The sequence below is a fragment of the Rhamphochromis sp. 'chilingali' genome (assembly GCF_963969265.1).
Source record: "Rhamphochromis sp. 'chilingali' genome assembly, chromosome: 2".
NCBI classification, from domain to species: domain Eukaryota; kingdom Metazoa; phylum Chordata; class Actinopteri; order Cichliformes; family Cichlidae; genus Rhamphochromis; species Rhamphochromis sp. 'chilingali'.
This window is the reverse complement of record NC_137930.1, coordinates 19349356-19363600: the sequence shown is the minus strand read 5'-3', so window position 1 is coordinate 19363600 and position 14245 is coordinate 19349356. Positions and strand designations below refer to the sequence as shown.

General features: G+C 37.9%; 2 protein-coding genes across 5 annotated transcripts; both read right to left on the bottom strand.

The window, feature by feature from the left end:
- Positions 1 to 230: 230 nt before the first annotated feature.
- On the bottom strand, positions 231 to 9440 carry btc (betacellulin, epidermal growth factor family member). Of its 2 annotated transcripts, XM_080864886.1 has the most exons (5): positions 9142 to 9440; positions 8409 to 8516; positions 2350 to 2470; positions 1907 to 2053; positions 231 to 1760 (listed from the first exon to the last, which is right to left on the bottom strand). In XM_080864886.1, exons 1-5 carry the CDS (start codon positions 9179 to 9181, stop codon positions 1616 to 1618), a joined length of 561 nt encoding a protein of 186 aa, XP_080721012.1. In that variant the 5' UTR covers positions 9182 to 9440; the 3' UTR covers positions 231 to 1615. The 2 variants fall into 2 exon arrangements, with proteins under 2 accessions (XP_080721012.1, XP_080721013.1); XM_080864887.1 differs by lacking the exon at positions 8409 to 8516 and having other exon boundaries at positions 9142 to 9439.
- Positions 9441 to 11114: 1674 nt separating this feature from the next.
- On the bottom strand, positions 11115 to 13608 carry gng10 (guanine nucleotide binding protein (G protein), gamma 10). 3 transcript variants are annotated; one of them, XM_080874525.1, is made up of 3 exons: positions 13350 to 13608; positions 12416 to 12543; positions 11115 to 12336 (listed from the first exon to the last, which is right to left on the bottom strand). In XM_080874525.1, the coding sequence occupies exons 1-2, from the start codon at positions 13428 to 13430 to the stop codon at positions 12418 to 12420; spliced, it is 207 nt and encodes a 68-aa protein (XP_080730651.1). In that variant the 5' UTR covers positions 13431 to 13608; the 3' UTR covers positions 11115 to 12336; positions 12416 to 12417. The 3 variants fall into 3 exon arrangements, with proteins under 3 accessions (XP_080730651.1, XP_080730649.1, XP_080730650.1); XM_080874523.1 differs by having other exon boundaries at positions 11121 to 12318; positions 13350 to 13598; XM_080874524.1 differs by lacking the exon at positions 11115 to 12336 and having other exon boundaries at positions 12345 to 12543.
- Between the last annotated feature and the right edge of the window lie 637 nt (positions 13609 to 14245).

The following is a 14245-nucleotide window of genomic DNA, read 5'->3' as shown; positions in this document are numbered from 1 at the left end:
ATTTGGGGATGTAATGCTGCAGGTTTGTGCCAGCAGGATTACATCTCTTTATGTCGTAGGATGATGGTGTGTTATGTTCACTGTCAGACTGGTATTTTTTGGCTCACACTGCTGACACAAGTTACAGCACCATAGCAACATAACAACCCCCTGCAATGAAGCATAATTATGATTTAATATGACTGCAGTATGTCTTGCATGTTTGTTTATGTAGTCCAGAGTCTGTGTTGTGGAGGATGAAATAATAGTTTCATATGAAAGGTTACAGAGATACAGTTATCTGCAGGAATTTGCACATCAGCAGCGATCGTGAACATTTATTAGCCTGCAGAGTAAAGGCATGTTCCATTTATTAGAGAGCACCACATAGTGTCAGTTTCATTCGAAAAGACAAATTAGAAAAAAATGGCTGAAGCAAATGCAAATGCACAGTGCACGTAGGAGGCACATTTACTGACAGGTGACATATAAACATGAGAACAAGCTTCTCTGACTTTGTCCTCACTCTCTTCAGACTGCATTTAGAGCTCATACACATACAGATACACATTAAAACCCCAAAGTGAAAGGCTAGCAAGTTTGGAAACTGTCTCATACAGTGGAGCGCTTTTAGTTAAGCCAAGCCTCCACACACAGGCTCAGCTGTTCAGCCTCTGTAGCTCAGAGGCTGCTCGGCTCCAAATATACAGATCAAAACAGCCTTCAGCACAAGTTCTCCTTGTCCTCCTCCAAACCAGGAGAATCCAGAACCTCATTTTATACATACTGTATATATATGTGTGTGTGTGTGTGTGTGTGTGTGTGTGTGTGTGTGTGTGTGTGTGTGTGTGTGTGTGTGTGTGTGTGTGTGTGTGTGTGTAATTATACATGCTTTTCTTGCATTGCTAATGTTTCTGAGTAACAATATTCGGTGTTAGTTCATTTCTGTGGATTGCTGAATACGTGATAACTGTTGATTTTACTGGTGCCTGTACAATAAACACTCTGATCTTGTGACGTGACACTAAAGCAAAACCAGCCTTAAACAAATAGGAGCAATACAAAAATGACACAAAGCTACTAAAACAGCAGCTGGCAGTACTCTTGAGGATTTCTATACATCTAATGGTTTGTTCACATGACGGGAGTTTATGGAGTGCCGTATCTTCGTGCAGTCCTTTTTCTTCCATGTCTTAGTGTCCATGTGTCGCCCACGAAGGGCACTATCTGGTCAGCCGGATCAACTGTTATCACTGCCTGCCAAATAGTGTCACAGCCTTTTCCAGGATAGCAACAGTTTATTTAGTGCGGTGCAGCCCAGCAGCACTTAGTCAGAGGGTAGATGAGCCTGTTTCTCCACAGAAGTGGAAAAATCACCCGTGCCAGCACACCAGCAGCTAAACACAGCTCTCCGACTGATATTTATCATAAATCCTGGACGGCATCTTCTTTGCTCTCACACTTCTTTGAAGAGTGTTAAAAGGAACTGTATAAACTCCCATAAAGTGGACCGACAGATGCACTTTATCCATAAATGCCTCGGTGCCGTTCACAAACCTCCGACTGCTTAAGCGAAGGTGACAGCTATCATCTTTTATGTATAAAAGATTCCCAGACACGTTCCTCAGCTAGGTTCTCATACAGAATTTGTGAGGGCTTGCTCTGCTGAGTCCGGCTTTAAAGTTGAGCCTGTTGCATTGCTGTCCATCATCATGCCAAGCTTCTCCGTCCCATTCCTTGGTTCCTCCCTTTGTCTGTCCCTTTGCAATCTCCTCCTACGACTGAGAAAGAAACAATCATGGCCAACAATCAAGAGCCAAGAGCTAATCATCAGTATGCAGCAGGCATCCACTCTGATCCTTTACATGCATTCCATACAATGGTGAAAAAACATTTCATTTAGCCCCTCACATGTACACAGACTTACCGTGAACAGATGCAGATGAAAACAACAAGAAGAATTAATAGCACAAGCCCTGCGATGGCACAGGTAATTATGATTCTCTGTTTGCCTTGTATCTGCACCCCCAGATTTAGGTACTCACACCTGGAACCAATGTAACCGATCTGACACCTGTGACAAAGAACATAAAATGTGTTCCTAACTTCATTTTCATGTGCATTTTTCTTGCAAGGCATCTGTTCGTCTACTTCTTTAACATGCTCGGACGGAACCCTGGAAGCATTGTCGTGCAGGAACATAAATGACAGGGCTTTCTTTTGCACCCTGTTGTTTGTTCAAATAAACATCCTTGTTGTCAGTCTCTTGTCACTGTCTCTGCTCCACAGCTAAATGATTTTGCAGAATGAGTTTTGTTTAAATTACATTTTGCACAACTTGAAAACAGAGTTTGGAAATCTGCGCCTCACCTGCAGGACGGTGCATCCTGGTCCTTTATGTAACGACACTCCCCATGGATGCAGTAATACTCAAGTTCCTCTGGGCATTTTGAGAAGTGCCCATTCGACTGTCCAGTATCTACTGTGTCTTCTGGAGGAGTAAAATGTGTAGAAAGGGGAGGAGTCTAATCATTGTTAGCAAGCACGTATAGAAGCTCATAAATACAGAAATTAAACAGTGAAATTTGTCAGTTGTTCTATATAAAGCATAGTTTTGGTAAAATAGTCTACTCTATGATAATGCCTGTTACCATCAACAATGACCCTGTCACTATTACTAGGCATAAAATAGTCCCTTATGAAAGCCCTCACAAAACTACAACTTGGGCTGGTAGCTGGAGTTTGTTCCCTTTAACCTGAGATAGATGAACTGTGTTCCCTTGTTACTTGTCTTTTTAAAGCTACTCAAATGCTTATATGTAGCTATGGAGTCCTCCAACTGTACTTATGGGGAAAATGTGTATGTTGCATATCGAAGCTATTTTCTTGATCTTATGCCAAATCAAAAATATACTTTGTTTAGAAAAAGCAAAAAGCCTTTTTTGTTTATGGTTTGAAAAAGTAAAGCACAATTTTTTTAAATTAATATTACTATTTATCAGATTCTAATGTCACTGTCACTGACTGTATACAAAACAGATAGATAGATATATCGAGCATATAGACACTGAGTGAAGTCAGTGTGTTAGTGCCTTAACCCTGCGTTCTTTCTAATGGTCAACAGGGGGAGACTATTGCGACTGCCAAAAGAAATCAGATTGTAGAGAAGTCTTTGAGTAAATTATCCTACGTTTGATTTTGGAAAACATTTTCTTAAAGGACTCAATGTTTTAGAGCCTTCTTCAATACAGCATAATGCTTATTTTGTAAATTATGGTTCCAATAAAATGGTCACCGCTGAGAAGTCCTAGTGCCACGTGCTGTTCTTGATTTCAGGTATCGGTTGCACTAAAACAACTTCTAAGAATAAGCTGTATCATTACCTAATCAGCTCAGTCTCTACTTCAAATAGCAAGACCAAGTTCAAGTTAGAGCCCCCGCTGCTTTTCAGATTTCTGTCTTTCATATCGCCTGCAGTGTATGGCTAACACAAAAAGATTTTCTTTATGTGCCTAGTATATAGGCCTAATGGAGATTCATCAGTCACCTTGTCTAAATGAACAAATGTACCAAAAGCAAATGAGCTCATTTCTCCAAACGTCACCTTCTGGCATGGCATGATGTGTGTATATATAGACTGTTTGTAACACGATCCACTGAAGAACTGTGCAATGCATGCCAGGAAAGGCCTGGTGTCATCGAGATCTCATTAGACACGTGTCTCTACAACTTGAGCTCCAGAAGAGCTGGGATGCTCTGCAACATCTCAATAATAACTGAATATGATGATTTGCAAATCTCCTTATTCCATATTTTATTCATGATAGGACATAGAAAACATATCAAATATACGAACCGAAAATCCTTTAAGAAAAAGTTTGGCTCATGTTGAATTTGATGGCTGCAACATGTCTTTAAAAAGTTGGGACTGGGCCATGTTTAACACCAGTCTGTAAACAATTGCAGGACTTTTGGAAAATTAATGTTTTCCCATTCTTATCTGATATGAAATTATAGCTGCTCAGCAGTCCTGACTCGTCTTATTTTCCATTTCATGATGCATCAAATGTATTCAACTGGTGAAAGATCTGGACTGCAAGCCAGTTTAGCCCCTGAGCTCTTCTACCATGATACTTATTGGCCTTGGGGTTAGGGTTAGGCTTTGCTTTGGAGACTTTTGACCTGAATGCTGATCATAACCAGATTGTCTTTGTCCTCCTTAATCCGGAGCGCACCGTGATCCTGTTTTACAAAAAGAATTTCAAATTTTAGTTTGTCCGATGACAAAACAGTTTTCCACTTGCCCTCATTTTAAATGAACTTTGGCTCAGGCTGCATTTCCGGATCATGTTCATGGCTTTTTCTTTGCACGACAGAGCATTTGTAGTTGGCACGGTGAACTGTGTTCGCAAACATTGATGTCTTGAAGTGCTCCTGAGTCCGTGCCAAAACGTTCCTGCCAGAATCATACCTGCTTTTAATGCAATACTGATTTTTAGCCTTGTCTCTTACCCACAGAGAATTCTCCAGACTCTCTGATTATTTTGATGATATGATAGTATTATTACCGTAGATGATGAGATATTATATTAAAAGTGCTTTGAGAAATATCATTCTAAAATTGTTCCACATTCCACATTTATTTTGCAGATTGGTGAACCTCTGCCCAACTTTACTTCAGAGAAACTCTGCTTCTCTCATAGGCTCTTTTTAAATACGTTATCGTGTTAGTGACCTATTGCCAGTTAACCTAATTAGTTATAAAATGTTCCTCCAGCTGTTTTTTTTACCACTTACTTTTCCGGTCTTGCGTTGCCCTCATGACAACTTTTTTAAAACATGTTGTTGCCATTAAATTCAAAATGAGCTCATATTTTTCACGTAGTAGTAAAATATTCCAGTTAAAAGACCCGACCTATTTTCGAAAATCCTCCTGTTTTTGTTCACATTTTTGAAGCATCTCAGCTGTTTTGGAAATCAAGTCGTTTCATTAAAATTCTTTACAAAATGAAATGGGATTATGTTTTCATCCTCTCCCTTTTCTCTATCACAGACACACATGATAAAACACACCCTGACAGCTGCTGGTTAGCCATGGAGATGAACTTCTGACCACCGGTTTCATATAACACTTCTTCTGAATACCGCTATCTTTACAAGCGGCTCTCATGACATTATCTTTGAATATTGAGCTTGTAAAACAATAGTGCTGCGACATCAATGAGAGCGCTTCACTTGTTAGCTGAAACACGAGACCCAGTTTGCTGTCATGACCTCAGTGCTGAAAGGAAAAATCTCATGTTACGAAGTTTAAAGAGATAGTCTGGGAAGTAGCTTTATTTGCTGTCTTGCCAAGAATTAGCCGAGATGGGGCAACCGATACCACTAGGGTTGCCAACTCCCTGAAAAATAAATAAGGGACACCTCGTGGCCAGGGCCGGGCAACCCAGTTGTCTTCACCCTTCCCATTGTGGTAGCTCTTTTTTTGTGTGTGAAATTATTTTTTAACCATTTGACTTGAACTTGATTTAAGCAGATGCATATTCTTTGTGATATGACCATATGGGAAACAAATGATCATTTAGCCATTTATTTTTAGCTCACAATGACAACATTAACACAATAAAACAGGTCTCTTTCTTAAACAGAAGCCTGTCATGCTTAACTTTTGAGAATATAAGTAAATCTTTCTTTAAAAGAACTCTGTCCTACTTAACTTAAAATTATATAAATTAATAGAAAGCAATAGAACGAAAAATATTCTTGTAACAGTGCACATTTAGTGCATTTAGTACAGTTGGCTTCAGTTGAGGTATTATTTCAGCTTTTCTAAAGCTAATCAGCTGCTCCTGTTTGTAAACCCACTTGTTCCCATGATTACGCATCATAACTCATCATCATTATTCATCTATGTATTACTTTTATGTATTAGTGATCTATTTGTTGTAATCATCTATCCTTGCTGTTGTTTATTACACAAAATAAATTATATTATCACACTTCTGGCCACATAGCCCTGATATTCACTGCACATGCCCATATTAACCTTAACCAGAGGGTTTAAAAAAAACAAACCAGTGTTTACATACCATATCTGCTTCTGCCATGGCCTGGCGGACAAAAAATTGGTAAAGGGTTCCCCGAGCTTTCACGCCCCTCATGTTCTTCATGTGCCCACCAATAGAAGCATGCCTATGGAAAAAGTGCGCCAGCACACAGTGCAGTGCGCTTTATAGTGCACTTTTCCAGCCAGGTGTTTTCCTTTTCCCATTCCTCCCTGTACTTTTGCAGCCTTTTTTTTTTTCTTTCTCTGAGCGAACAAACATTGCTGCTCTAATGCTGGGCTTACACTGTGCGATTTTTGGCCCATTTTGAGCCGATTTTTGAGTCGTGCGACCGATTTGGTGATCAGCCCGATTTTGGCCTTCATCGTGCGTCGTGTAGTATACGTGGGGTAACGAGAAGCGATTAACACCTCGAGCAGCCCCCGATCATCAATCGCTCGTGAGGGTGTCACCGCAGCTGCTCACCCGCAAACACGTAAACGTTGGTGAAAAAGACGGCGCAGCACGGCTGTGCAGCGTGTGATCTGGACACAAGCGATGGAGGCACAACTTGTAGAACTTTGGAAAGCTCATCCGAGCCTTTTCGATGTGGCATCACAAAATTATCACGACCACAACAACCGTGAAAATAGTTGGATTTACATTGCTGCTCAATCACAGCTGCCTGATCAATGTTTTTCATTAGCAATTTAGCAAAGTTGATGTGGTGGTGTGTCTGTGTGAGTGAAAGACAGAGAGAGCGAGCGACAGATTTTCTGTTATAACCTTCATTTTATGGACGCACAGTGTGCCGTCCGAGACTTGCACCGCAGTGTCGGCGTTTGTTTCCCTGTTGGCCATGCTTGTTGTTGTGGTCATCGGTTGTCTTCCGGTATTTTCTCCGTAAGCGACCTTTCCTCGACCAATGAGATGAGCGGTAATCTGACTTGTCATACTCGAATTGTCATAAGTGTGCTGTCAGCTCATTGGTCACAAAGCAGGAGAGGGGCTGGGAATTATGTTTTCAAACAAAGTGTTAATTCCATTAACATTTATAGACTACTTTTGATTCTCACTGTATTACGGGACAAAGTGCGTCCCTTATTAGCTCAATACGGGACGTGTACTTTTGTTTCTAAATACGGGACGATTCCGTTTTTTAAGGGACGGTTGGCAACCCTAGATACCACTGTCACTTCGTGAGCTATAAAGCTAACACTAGCTGCTGGTTTGCTTAGCAAAAACAGTGGAAAACAGGACATAGCTAACCCGAACAAGTCTTTAGACCCTATAAAGCTCACAAACTAAAATACTACATCTTTAAAAAAAAAAAAAAAAAAAAAAATCACAAATCAAAGTGAAAAGCGGTGCTAAATAGTGTGTTTCAACCTGTTTCTGCGCTTTCTGCACACCTTAGCTAAACAACGGTGATTGTTTTATAGATATACAAACATAAAGTCAGTTTTCGTTTCAAATCTTAAATAGAATCTATTAATTTCAATTCTTTTCAAACTATTAATTTGGACTGATTAGAGCTTTTCTATTATATAGTCAGCTATTATTTTAATTTTATTTTGTGTCTTTGTCTTATATTCATTTTAGTTTCTAGAGTGAAAGTGTAAGTTTTAGTCTTTTTTAATCATTATTGTATAGAGAGCATAATTCAGATGCGAGAATAAGGAAATCAGTAAAGGTATTACAATAAAAACTCTGAACTTTCTGGAAGAAGTTCACATACAGTCTTCTAGATATCCACAGTCTCAGTAAGCATGTCCATCAATGTCTTATCAGCAAAGTCGTAATAAAAACTTTCACCAACAGATACTAAAACTAAGCATAATTCCTCAATATTTTAATTTTATTTTAGTTAGCTTCCTAAGTTCAAAAAATTATCTAAATTAATCTACATTTTTCCAAAAGAATACACACACACACACACACACACACACACATATATATATATATATATATATATATATATATATATATATATATATATATATATATATATATATATATATATATATATATAAAAATAAATTTGTGCTATTGTACTTAATCCCATATAAAATACAACACCCATGTTATGGGTCTTATCTAGTGGTTTATTTCCCACCAAAATCCATCTAACAATGATGAGATTGTAGTTAAAATTTGCTTAATTACAGAAATTACTCAGCAGAGGTTGTTGACAATACCTCTGTACTAAGGGTTGATACATTTTATATTGTGTATTGTATATTGTGACTCCTCAACAATATACTTTTCCAAGTGCGTCTCATACCAACATCTGTCTTACTACTTCTACTACTGAAAAAGTCAAACCAAAGAAGCAGTTATGACACCGTCACAGAAACGCCCCTTACACCACCTTTCCATATCTACCTGTGCAATTGTCTCTGTTGCCATGGAGATGACAGTCGGACACAGTTCCAGTGGGAGGCACGTCTGTGGCATTCCACTCTGCCAGGCAGTATTTGCATAAGGTCAGAGCTGCAGCCAGGAGCACAAACAAAAAGCCAATCACACACAACCAACGTACGTACACCTGCACATTTTAACCAGCGTTTAGCCGCATTGTACTTACAGGATCTGGACAAGCGATGACAGGACTTTTACTACTCTATAAACATCCTCTATTACTTTTCCTGGTGACTGTATTGGCAAATAATTGTTTTTTTAATATATAAACCTATAGAAAGGACAACGTCACAAACAGTTTCCAAAACTTATATTAAGGGAAGCCTGATTTGATGATGATTAATGATCACAGAAGATGCACATTCCTTGTGCATGAGCTTTTCATTTAATCATTAACCACAAGTGAAGCTTGTTGTACAAGTACAATTATTCCACAAGTTGCTTAGCAGGGAATTGCCCGTAAACTTGTTTTGGCTCCATTATTTTGATAACACATGGTTTTAATACCAGTCAAAACAACATAGAGCTATTCAAATGACATTTTAAAAACTAGATATGAGAAGAAAACTGGAACCGTACAGGACATGCATTTAAAACAAGAACTATTTACATATCATTTTAATATTATCCTTTTGGGTTTTTAGCCTTCTGCTTATGGACAATGAGAAAGAAAGGTGAACAAGAGAAAAGATCTTACCGATTACTATTCCTACATAGAGTCTGTGCACTTTGGCCATCTCCTCACTTGATAAAAGTTTTCATCCAGTATATTAAAGTTCAGTGTCATTAACAAACAAAAGTCAAACTGGTTCAGTCCTTTTTCAGGGGTCAGCGACCTTTGAAAAAGGTGTGGAAAGGCTGTGGAAGTTCCCCAGTGGCGTGTCGTATTGTGGTTCTTCATTGATGGTGGCTAATTTCATAATCAACCGGGAAAGCTTGAAGCTATAACCAAAGCACGTCAGCTCGCTGACTCTTCTGTGACTGACCTGAGCTGCTGGGTGTGAGAACAGAAAAAGGAGGCGGCACTGAAACCGAACTCCGATCCCCGCCCATACTTTTAAAGCTTTAAAGGAGAAGACAACTCCATTCAAGCTATTCTGTTTATTTTCTCTGTAGAGAACAAGTTTGCCTTTATACCTGAGGTTTGCTTTCTTAAGAATGAAATGACAGGTGGAGCATTCATTGACAATACGTGGCACCGGTTTAGCTTAAAAGGACTTTAGATTCTATTTTTAATTTTCCATTCCACTGTCCTTCCCTCATTCCCTGGAACAGAAAGCAGATAAATGTAGGTGGATGGGTAGGAGATAAAATCTGATAGTAAAATAGATGGCTGGAACAGCTGGATTCCTTGCAGGTCTGCACTGATTCCTGGAGAGTTTAAGGAAAGTGAAATAAAGTTTAATGTGGAAGTTTAAATGGTTGTAGCAACCTTCTTTTACTTACACTTTAAACTTCAGTTACATCATTTCATTTATTCATTTTACTACTTTTAGGTGAAAACTTTCGAAGAAAAAATAGAGTAAAGAGTTTAAAAAGAAAATAGGAGTAGTGGAGAACCACTTGTCATGGGAAGTCCCTCGGCTTATCGAATAGCATAGCTTTAAGGTCACATGATCCAAGCCTAACTATCAGCTTTATGAAAAGGGAAAGTTTTATTTCTAATTTTAAAAAGTGGAAAGGGTGTCTCAAACACAGCTGTTCACAGTAGAGAGGCCCAGTAGCTGAAGGCTCTTCCTTCCATTGTACTTTTGTAAACTCTAAACCTGACCAGAAGATGGTGTAATTTCACACTTTTCCACACAATAAGTGGAGTAGAGCTGGAGAGCCAGAATTCTTGCTGATTGCCAGGTGTTCAAATACTTATGTGCAGCAGTGCTATACAAATAATGTCATAAAAATTATACAATGTGATTTCTTAAATTGTTGTTTAAATGCTGTGTGACACAGTGGGAATGCCCCGACAATGTGAATTCCAGACCCCTCCATGATTTCATGATCGCAGAGTGTTCAAATACTTATGTTGCTCACTGTATATGTTTGAGTCTATATGCATAACTATGACCCTGTATGGATGAAAGAAAATCCAAAATCAATTCAAACTTTTGCACCCATTTCTTGTTTTTGTTAAAGTCATTGAAGATGTGTAATGCTACACAATCATTCGACATTGGAAAAGAAAAAAGAATAGTTCAAAGAAATCATTAAAATCTCAAAGTTATCATGATGCTCGTGCCGTACTTTAACTCCTTTTATCACATACAGTTTAGAATCACCAATTAACCTAACAGGCATGTCTTTGGACATGAGAGGAAGGCGGAGTAGTGCAGGCACAAGGAGAGGATGCTAACTCCATACAGAAAAGCTCCAGCTAAGATTCAAACTAGGAGCCTTCATCCTGTGAAGGCATAGCACTTCACCACCTTGCCACCTTTAAATCAGTTTAAACTGGATGTTTAAGCTGGAGACATGAACTTGCAGTCAGTAGCTACAGTGGCTTGCAAAAGTATCCCCCCCCCCCCCCCCCCCCCCTTGAACTTTTCCACATTTTGTCACATTACAGCCACAAACATGAATCAATTTTATTGAAATTCCACGTGAAAGACCAACACAAAGTGGTGTACACGTGAGAAGTGGAACGAAAATCATACATGATTCCAAACATTTTTTACAAATAAATAACTGAAAAGTGGGGTGCGCGTAATTATTCAGCCCCCTGAATCAATACTTTGTAGAACCACCTTTTGCTGCAGTTACAGATGCCAGTCTTTTAGGGTCTGTCTCTACCAGCTTTGCACATCTACAGACTGAAATCCTTGCCCATAAAACAATTACCAGCACTTCTAAAGCTCAGCGCTTAACACCCATTTTATTTTTCTTTTCTTTTTTTTATATAAACATATATCTACACACTGACTGTAAATACATGCTTACATATGACAATAGTGTCTTAAATCCTTTTTCTCTGACACTCTGAAATCCAGACTTCTGCCTAAATAAACTGCAAAGATACACGAGAAATGAGAACTAGGAGTTTATTTAAAGCATCTGCAGAAACCGCTAAAGCCTTGTTTGCAGAGCAAAGGTTGCTAGCAAAGGAGGCATCATGACAGGAGAGCTATTGAGACTCGCCCATGCAGCGACAGGAAAAGGAAGTGATAAGGCAGAGCTGTCTCGTGACTGGCTAGACTTGTTTTAGGGAGATTAAACAGTTTCTTGAACAATGTAGACATATAAAAAAATAGAAGTTCTGTTTTAAAATAAAATATACAAATGAACTGACTAAACAGACAACGACTTATGTAAACTGTCGCACACAAATACAATGAACAACATGGTTTTTATATAGTTTGTAAAGCACCTTCTGCACAGAGTGCATTTATTTTATTTTATCTAAGCATTCTCTTCAGTTGGAACATCCAAAAAGTTTTAAAAGGCTCAAAGGATAAATGAAAAGTGGCATTTTGTCTTTGCAGTTTTGAACAGGAAGACCCAGTTTCCTCTCTCTGGCTGTGTTCCTGACTTAGACTGAACATCAGGAAGCGCAGACGCCACGAGATTCCAAGGCATAATTTAGAGCTCAGCAACAAACATCCGCTTTGAAAGCTTTACAGATAATCACTGTAAGACTGTTTGGTGCAGAAATGGTGTTTTCACAGCACTTTGTAAAAGCAATTTAAAAGAAAAACTGAAAAGACTGTACGTTCACGGGATGTGCTTTAATGTGTTTCACCAAAAAATTGATGATTTACAAAACTGTGTAAAAACATTTTTAGAAAAACATGAAATTAAAATCTATTACACTATTAAAAAAACAAAGCAAAATTAATATCTTCTTTGAGTGGGATGCCACTTGTATCCACTTTGTCTTCCACTGCAAAAGGTGCAAAACCTTTTATTCCACATTTGAAATCGAGACGTAATAACAGGCGTTACAAAGAAACAAAGCTGCACATTTTATGGACCCTGACCTTCACACTATGGCACAAGAGCGTGGTTCTCTGAAAGGGTTGCTGCCTGTGGGGACTCCAACCAGCAAGGCGTCTTTTCCTGCGTTCTGCAGACAATACTGCTGGAGCTCTGCAGCTGCCTGGGACACCTGGAAGCAGAAACATAAAAATACACTCAGATGGTACAACTTTGTAACTCACATAAAAGGATTAAAAAAACACACACACACAAATCAAGTGCAGGCCTTTTGTTTTCTAGGTTGTGCAAAACCAAAAACTGATATGTGTAACTGACACCCAGAGTTTTATTAGCATTTACAAGAGCAGATTTGACAAATTTATAAATTCCTTCATTTAAAAAAACTAAAACATTCATAAGATAATATAATGCTTATAATACAGAATACAGTGATAGTAATACAATACATAATACAAAATTATAAATAGTTAAATACATTTATAGATTATTAGGGTTGTAGTTGAGGTGGCACTATTTTAAATTGAATATACTGATTACCCAGTTTATTTTTTTAAATTAAGTAATACTTAGTAAATAACCCAAATCTTAAAATTATTCACAATAAATTGGAACTTAGTAGTAAAAAAGCTAATGCAGCTTATATTTATAATCAGAAATCTTGAACTTTTTGGAGTTTTTGCATTAAAAATAATTTTTTGACTTAATGATTAATTAATGGTGTGTGTTATATTAATCTAAAGCATGTATGTATTCATTAAACTATACAGAGTGACTTTTCTGTAGTGTAATACCGTACACTGAGTGTTTTAAATAAAATAGATTAAACAATCTTATTCTAAATCTTATTCTAAAATTAATCTAGTTGCACTTTCCCAACATTCATAATGTACATATTAAACAAAATAGTTACATCAATCAACAAAAGCTAGTTTGTAGAAAGCAAGCAGTCGTGTTCTGTAAAGATGCCAGTTTTACCTTGATTCTTTCCACACTGGCCTCAAGCTTCAGTTGTTCTACCAGCCGTCGCATGTTGGATAAATTGGAATTGGAGGTCATGTTGTTTATAATTGTTTTGGGAGAGAAAAAGTCCTTGGGAAGGAAAAAGGGGGAAAAAGATGTCTCTTTAGTCTTTTGCTCTCTGCAGTTGCCTTCACTAATGGGCAGCAAATGCTGGACAGGAACAGAGTGGCCGGGTTTCTTTCCAAATGACCTCAGTGCACTCAGCTGAAGAAATAAGGAGTGATACAAACACACTGACCTCCCTGTGTACTACTAGAGACTTCATAGAAAAGTGTTGTAGAGATGTATTTTAAAAGGGAATTCAAGCTCCATTCACCCAGATTAAAAGTACTAGTATATTCAAAAAAGACTGTAGTCATTTTAATAGTGCGTTTCCTTAGAGATACAATTGAACACCCCCCCCCCCCCCCCAGGAGTAATGATATGGGTTTTATAAAATATAGCTTTTCTCAAATATAGCACAAATACATCTGGAATCTACCATTAAATATCTTTAATGATTTTCCCCCAATGAGGCTTAGTATTAAGTAGCTTTATGTACATAAAGGTTTACATAAAATGTTATCCAGTACATCTCTGTTATAACAGATGATGTCATTAGTGACATTATTAATGAATCCTTTCATTTTTGTTTCGTGTTTTCCTCTGTTGTGTTTTAAATTTCTCTCCCTTCTGTTGTTTTTGATACAGAAGCTCTTTTAATAAATTATTACTATTGTGAAAATTATTTATCCTTTTCTGTGCTTTGCTTGTATGCATTAGTACTGAGACTAAAATATACTCTATTTTCGTCGTTTGTTTCGAACATGTAAATAAAAAGTAAAATTAATGAATAGCTTTCAAAACTACAC

Coding starts and splice junctions, on each gene's coding strand:
- btc (XM_080864886.1), bottom strand. CDS start 9,181: ATGGCCAAAGTGCACAGACTCTATGTAGGAATAGTAATCG. Junction 8,517..9,141: donor CTATGTAGGAATAGTAATCG/GTAAGATCTTTT, acceptor TCCTGGCTGCAG/CTCTGACCTTATGCAAATAC. Junction 2,054..2,349: donor CAGGATGCACCGTCCTGCAG/GTGAGGCGCAGA, acceptor TCTTTGTCACAG/GTGTCAGATCGGTTACATTG.
- gng10 (XM_080874525.1), bottom strand. CDS start 13,430: ATGACCTCCAATTCCAATTTATCCAACATGCGACGGCTGGTAGAACAA. Junction 12,544..13,349: donor CCAGTGTGGAAAGAATCAAG/GTAAAACTGGCA, acceptor TTCTGCTTCCAG/GTGTCCCAGGCAGCTGCAGA.